Genomic DNA, 7,236 nt, shown 5'->3' on the forward strand with positions numbered 1-7,236 from the left:
TCCAGGAGCATTATAAAACAAAATATGACAACATGCCACATAGGACATTGGGTCAGATAACCAAAATCTTGATAAAAGGTAGATTTTAAGGTCTGTCTTAACGAGGGAAAACAACGTGGAGAGATGTAGGATGGAAATTCCAGAGCTTTGGATCCATCAGCTGAAGACACAGTCATCCACGGTGACACAATCAAAATCTGGGATTCTGAAGAGGCCAGAATTAGACGAGCGCAGATATCTCAGACGGTTTTGGGGTTGGAGGAGTTTACAGAGGTGCGGAATGACACGGCTATGGAGGGATTTGAAAATGAGGATGAGACTATTCATAGGATCATAGAATTTACAGTGCAGAAGGAGGCCATTTGGCCCATCGATTTGCACCGGCCCTTGGAAAGAGCACCCCACTTAAACCCACACCTCCAATTTATCCTAGTAACCCCACCCAACCTTTTTATTTTGGACATGAAGGGCAATTTAGCATGACCAGTCCACCTAACGCAGACATGGGGAGAATGTGCAGACTTCGCCCAGACAGTGACCCAAGCCGGGTATCGAACCTGGGACCCTGGAGCTGTGAAGCAACTGTGCTAACTACTGTGCTGCCGTGCTGCTATTAAAATCACGATGTTCCTTGACTAGTAGCCAATGTAGGTCATCGAGCACAGGGGTGAAAGATGAACAGGACTTATGTGAGTTAAAACACGGGCAGCAGAGTTTTGGATGACCTTCAGTTTACAGAGGATAGAATGTGAGACACCAGCCAGGAGTGGTGGTGGAATAGTAGAGGGAGGCATGAGCGAGGGTTTCACAGCAGTAGAGCTGCAACAGGGTGACGTCGGGCAATGTTCTGGAGATGGTGGAATAGGTAGCCTTAGTAATTGTGTGAGCATGTGATTGGAAGCTCATCGAGGAAATAAAAAATGTTGGTAGGACTGAAAAAGTCGGGTACTATATGTGGCGAGAGAATGGAGGCATGTAGGTTTGGGCATGAACACTTTGTCAGAGTTCAACTCTTATTGTGTTAAAGGTTCCACAATCTAAATGTTAACTCCTCTGTTCCCTCCACAGATGCTTCCTGACCTGCTGAGTGTTGCCATTGTTTTCTATTTCTGTTTATTCAAACTTTATTTACACATGAAACTAATATGTTGAAAGATCATTTTCCTTTTTGGTTTCTTTTAATATAGACCAAATCAGATGCAGATGGTGGAGTGGAAATAGCTCGCTGTTCAAGAGGGCAGTATTTTGGAGAACTTGCTTTGGTCGCAAATCAGCCTCGCGCAGCTTCTGCATATGCTGTAGGAAATGTGAAATGTTTAGGTAAATCTTTCACAGTTCTAAGGGGCATTTTCAAAATAGGTGGTGGGGGGTGGCAACGTTGGAAGGGGACAGGACACTTATTAATGGTTTCCTGGTAATTCCTTTGATACTTTTTATATTGAATTGCTTGAAAGGAAATTAATGTTGTTCACAAAATTTTCACACAGGCTAGAAAGTTCACGGACTAAATGCAACCTGATGGTTATGTTCCAGAAGAATAGAACTGAAAAGCAAAGACAAGGGGTGGATTCCCCCCTCTCGCGGCGACCAGTTTTGCGGCGGTGTGGGTGACGTGTCATTGGCCAGCGACGGGATCTTCTGGTCCTGCCGCTTTCAACGTGGTTTCCCGTTGTTCGCACCCTCTGCTGCTGGGGAACCCGTGGTGGGGTCGCTGTCAGCAGGGCCAGAAGATCCCGCTAGCGGGAACGGCTGGAAAATCCTGCCCATGGTTAAACATATATTGGTTAGACCAGACTTGGAATAATATGTGTACTTCTGGTCTCCATATAACAAAAGGGATATAGAGGTACTGAAGAAAATGGAAAAAAGATTCACAAAGAAGGCAAATGGGATGTTGGTGTTTATGCAAGTGGAGGTTAAAGGCAGACGTAGCAATGCTTCAGGAGACACATTTAAAGCTCGTAGATCACACGAGATTGAGAAAGGGATGGGTAGGTCAGGTGTTCCATTCACGGCTGGATTCGAAGACCAGGGGGGTTGCAATTTATTCTACTTATTCCTCAGGCATTCTGATTCTCACAGCCTAACCAGTGAGGTGCAGGCTGTCTCATTGGTTACTGCATGATGAGAATGAACTTCCATGAGTGTTATGAATAAGTTGAAGAATGTTTAAATTATGGAACGTAATTTGGTGCTACATCAACCCAGTAATAGAAACAATGGTCTAAATCCTACATTATGGGATATTCAGTGTGTATTGTGAAACTATCTCATTTACAATTTTACTTTAGTTTCACAGAAACCTCTTGTGTGAGAGTCTTATTCGGAGAGAAGGTAGATTGCAATGGGCATATATTCTCTTTGAATTTAGAATGGAGATGATCTGATTGAAATAGATAAAATTCTGAGAAGAATTAACAACGTGGATGCTGAGAGACTATATTCCCAGGCTGGAGAACCTGGAATGCGTGTCTGGAACGAGCTTCTGGATAAGGGTGTAGCTACTTCTGACTGAGATGGGAAAGTTAATCATTGAATGTTTGGAATTCCCCACTCTAGAGAGCTGTGGATATTCCATCGTTGAATATGTTCAAAGGTTGGAGACTGATTGATAGATTTTTGGACATTGAAGCAATTGAGAGAGATATGTGGGGTTCAGGCAGGAAAGTGAAGTGAAGGTAGAAAGTCAGCTCCTCGTGAATGGCAGACAATGATCAAGGAGCCATATGGCCTACTCCTATTTTTCTGTTCATGTTACATGAGGGAAATGATCAGAAATCTTAAGCAGGTAAAAAATTCACAAGCCACTGCAACATGTATTTGTTATAACCCGACCGGAGGTCACATGGTCTGCTACATCAAAGTCCTCACCTGAACGTGACCTCCCCAGATGAGGGGACGGAGCAACACCCTTAAGCAAGGGTTCACTGGGACATAAATACCCCGGCCCAAGTATGGACCAGGCGCGGGTGTCCCTTCGGGAAGTAGTTGTATTCTAGTAGGTAAAGTCATCATTGTTCCAGATGACCATAGGGTCCTTTCCCCTTTGAGGGGGAGAGCTGACTGGTGGTGATTTAACTGGGAGATCACCACACCTCAGGCGAGGGGCAAGGTTGAGAAAGTGGACTTTCATGACTAACCTCAAGTAAGTGGTCATTTGGGATAGCAGGACTATATTGGGGAAATGGTTTTACCTGCTACTATTTGGACCACAGGCCCATATCGGTATTTATGTATTTATAAAATTAGTTATATCTAGTTTGCATGGGGAGCAACTTAAACAATTTATTTTACAACTGAAATTGGCAAACAATGCTAATTCTGTTTACTAATTTAATACAAAATGGATGCATCATTTGGTGTCGCTTATGGTCTCTGGTCATAACTAATCAGATCAATTAGGAGTTTATGAAAGCCTCCATTCGAAAGAAAATCATTTCCCCTGTCCTCCCCATGAGCAGTGGACACAGATTGAAATGCGGAAGGTCAAAATAGAAGCTTATTTTTGGCACCTGTGCAATCAATTTGCCAATTCTGGTTAAATGGGAAAATAACAAGCAAGGGTTTCTATTGCAGTAATCATGCTGGAAAGTGCATGGATATGTGGGCTTCAGATGAGGACAGGATGGGGTTCAATTGAGATGTCTGCTATTGCCAAACAGCCTGCCAACACACAACTGTCTGGGCTCACTTGGGGAATGAACATTCAGCAGGACATTGGAGACCCACCAGAACCTATGGAACCATATAGAGTGAGACTTTGTACATTGAGAAGGAGGAAACAATAAATGCATTCCTTCCTTTATCCATGCAAGGTTTCTTGCCTACTAAAAGGACATGTGTTAGGTGATGTGGGACGGGGAGTGGGAGAGCTAAGAGGAGGTGCTTCTGGCTCTCATTTAGCCAGCCACTAATTGACTCAAAAAATGGTTTCCTCAGACCTCAGTTTGAGAACCACTGGGTTATAAGACCAGGTAGATAGTGAATGTCAGCAGTGAAACCTTTTCACTTTGGAATAATTTCTTGTTTCTGTGTCTGGCTCTTTCTTTTTTCACAGTTATGGATGTGCAAGCTTTTGAGCGACTGCTTGGCCCTTGTATGGATATTATGAAGAGAAACATTGCAAACTATGAGGAGCAACTAGTGGACCTTTTTGGAACAAATATGGATCTCACTGATCCAGCTGTATGAACAAGAAATTCAAAGACACCATCATGATACATCACTGTGGAAAAAAAGTGGATTCCCCACTGAAAAGTGCATTTGAATTGTATAGAAGGGAAGCATTTTTTTTAGCTATTCTGTTTACTTATTTTCTAACCAAAAACAGAATTAACACCATTACAGTATAGTGATAACCTAGAATCTAGCTTTTATGTACTGATTTTCTGATACAAATAGATAACTAAATAATAGATAAATATTTGACTAAAAATATTATATGTGAGTCGGTATCTGAAATTGTTCCTTTTTTGTTCAGCAAAGGATCTGCAGGAAAGGATTTGACTTTGAAGATTGTTGATCCTGTGCACAGTGCAGTTAGTTAACAAACTTTAATTGACAGCTTGTGATCTGGTTACATTGACCGATCCCAGTCAATATACAGGAAATGTATAGCTGATTTAAGAGAATTTAAATGTTTGACACTGAATTCTGCATATTTTTCATCCTGCGAGTTTAATTTTCATGCTGAAGTATTTGAATATTTTGTGAATAAGATTTATTTATAAATTTTGTTTTAACTTTATCATGGATCACCACAGAATGAAAATCCAGAAATGAAAGCTATTGGGAGGTATTTCACCAAAGAAAAATGTGTATGGTGAGGGGCAATTAAAAGCAGTATTTATTTCTAAACTTAATTTACTTTTTCCCTGCTTTGTAAAGTCTCCTGCCTTTGTATGCAGGACTTGCTGGAGCAATAACTAAATAGAGCCAGGTGATGTGCTTTGAATGTGATGGAAAGTGCATCGAGGTAAGAGGTGATAATTGAATACTTAATTCCTTTCTGGTGTTGCACATGTTTACCATTACAACTGACCCAGTGGCCTGTTAACCCATTTGATCTGTGGCCTCAAGTTATAACACCAGCCTTTGCCACTGCAAGGGAATGGAATTTCTAGATTCAAACATTTTCCTCCATCATGTTGTGCACACTGTGACCCTCCCCCTCTCTGGTCCAAAGTAGAAACCAAATTCAGTCCAATTAATACAAGTAATGTTTTCAAGTGGATCTCTGTACATTGGCCTTTACCTTTAGGTAAGTTAATTGAATCTAGCCATTTCTCTAGAATATATTTTGTCAGATTTAACACTGATCACAGAATCACACATTTTAAAGTAGCTAGATGCTCAAGACTATTTACTGGGTCTAGTTATTTGATTGAACTATATGTAACAGTGTTGTACTCTGCTGGATTATAGTCTGATTTTTTTTTAAACCCTTTGGCACTCTGGTTATGTTGGGTACAAATAGGCACTTTTAGAAGACATTTATGCATCTAATAAAATATGGACTTATTTAAGAAACACTTGCACATTTTTATTGAATAATATTGGATAGTGTCAAAATTCAGTATCTGTTTTTATCTGTTGCAAGGATTTACCATTCTAAAGATATAACAATCTTCTATTTGTGAACTTTAAATTGTTCTCTTCAATAATGTCATTATTCATTATGAATCTTATGAGAGATAGAGACTTCAGTAAAATCAATGTCTGGTTAGTGAAATAAGTCAATTTCCTTATTGACAGTTGCAATGAGGGAAATAAAGTTTAGTTAACTACAGATTTTTGTTGTGCTGACATGTAGATTTGGGTTAGGAATAACAATATAAACAGAGATACCACTCTTGAATAAACTACTCCAATATGAGATTCAGTTCTTTAACTTCACTGACTACTAGTGTAGGGTGCTAGGACCCCAGAATTGCTAGGCCATTCTGGCACGCTTCTGTTATAACTCCAGTGGCAGATTTATGGAACTGATGCAATTTCAGCCAGAGCCTTGAAATATCCGCTCCCAGAGCATTGTATGGGTGTAAAATCTTCACCCAGCCCAGAAAGGCCACTTCTGTAGAGGGAAATTGGCTTAACGTACGGATGTTCTATTTTGAACTCTCTCTTCCCTGGAACCTGGTGTAGGTTTGAAGGTACATCAGCCTCCTGCTTGGGATAGAAAAGGCATCCCAAGTTGAGATCATGACCTGGTCCCTGCAAGATTGGCAGAAGTGAGGGGACTTTTTTTAAAAAGTATATATTGTTAAGGGTGCTTTGATACAGGGCCATGAGGCAACTGCGTTTTTGGGTGGGATTTCTGCAGATACTTCCTCCAGGATGCTGAAAGCTCACTGCTGGAAATTTCTCTCCTGGCCTAGTGATCTTCAGCAGAGTGAGAAGCATTCACAATCCCAGGCTTGTGTCCCTTATATTTCATGAGTTGGGATTTAATAGCAGTAACTAGACAATATGACATTTTTACAAAATACCAATTAAGTTGCATCTTTGGGTATGCTCCCATGGTAATGCTGGCAATGTTGCAATGTGAAATATGTATTGTAAATGGGGATGAGCATTGTGAGATTCCTTGCAGAAAAATCTTCCACTGCCTCAGTTTGTCCCATGCTTGGTGCAGCATTATCCAAACCTGCAACTCCTGAGAGAGAAATTTAGCACTTTACGTAAACTCATATAAATAAGAGAATTGTACTTTCAGTGTGAATGATGTGATGCCTGGTAGATGATTGCACTCCGATTGGTAGCTGCAATCTATATGTACCCTATCCTCGTTCAATAAATATCTCTGGAACGGTGCTTGGCGTCACACAAAGATTTAATATATTTAAAACAAGGCTTTTATCATCATCTCCCTCCAAATCTGGATAATGGTATTTCTTCCAGAATTTGTCAATATTTTATCTTTTTCTTGGTTATTGAAGGCTGAGGAAAACATAAATGGTGTAACCAATAGCTTACGGTACAAAACATAAATACCGGCTCTGAATCCTTCCAATTTTCCTGCTCAGTGACTTTTCTCCTTCGGACTTGTGTTTGCAGAAGTTTGTCCAGTGATATAACTTTTCCTTTTTAAGGTTGTGGTTAAAAGTAGCATTTCTTGCTTCACATGTTCTTAATGTTTTATCCAATATAAGAAAATCACTGCTTATAAAAATGTTTTCCTTTAGGTCAAGATCCTATGTAATTCTCCCATGTACAGGTGGGAGTACTGTTTACAAA

At 40.4% G+C, this 7,236-nt stretch overlaps 1 protein-coding gene across 2 annotated transcripts in view; it reads left to right on the top strand.

The window, feature by feature from the left end:
- The window catches only part of LOC119973365 (cAMP-dependent protein kinase type II-beta regulatory subunit-like), a 143,459-nt gene extending 136,647 nt beyond the window's left edge, over positions 1 to 6,812 (top strand). For both annotated transcript variants that reach the window (XM_038811344.1, XM_038811346.1), the window contains 2 exons: positions 1,188 to 1,320; positions 4,058 to 6,812. In XM_038811344.1, the coding sequence (XP_038667272.1) occupies positions 1,188 to 1,320; positions 4,058 to 4,191 (267 nt within the window). In that variant the 3' untranslated portion in view covers positions 4,192 to 6,812. The remainder of the gene's footprint in view (positions 1 to 1,187; positions 1,321 to 4,057) is intronic.
- Positions 6,813 to 7,236: the final 424 nt, after the last annotated feature.

Source organism: Scyliorhinus canicula, chromosome 11 (assembly GCF_902713615.1).
Source record: "Scyliorhinus canicula chromosome 11, sScyCan1.1, whole genome shotgun sequence".
Classification (NCBI taxonomy): Eukaryota; Metazoa; Chordata; class Chondrichthyes; order Carcharhiniformes; family Scyliorhinidae; genus Scyliorhinus; species Scyliorhinus canicula.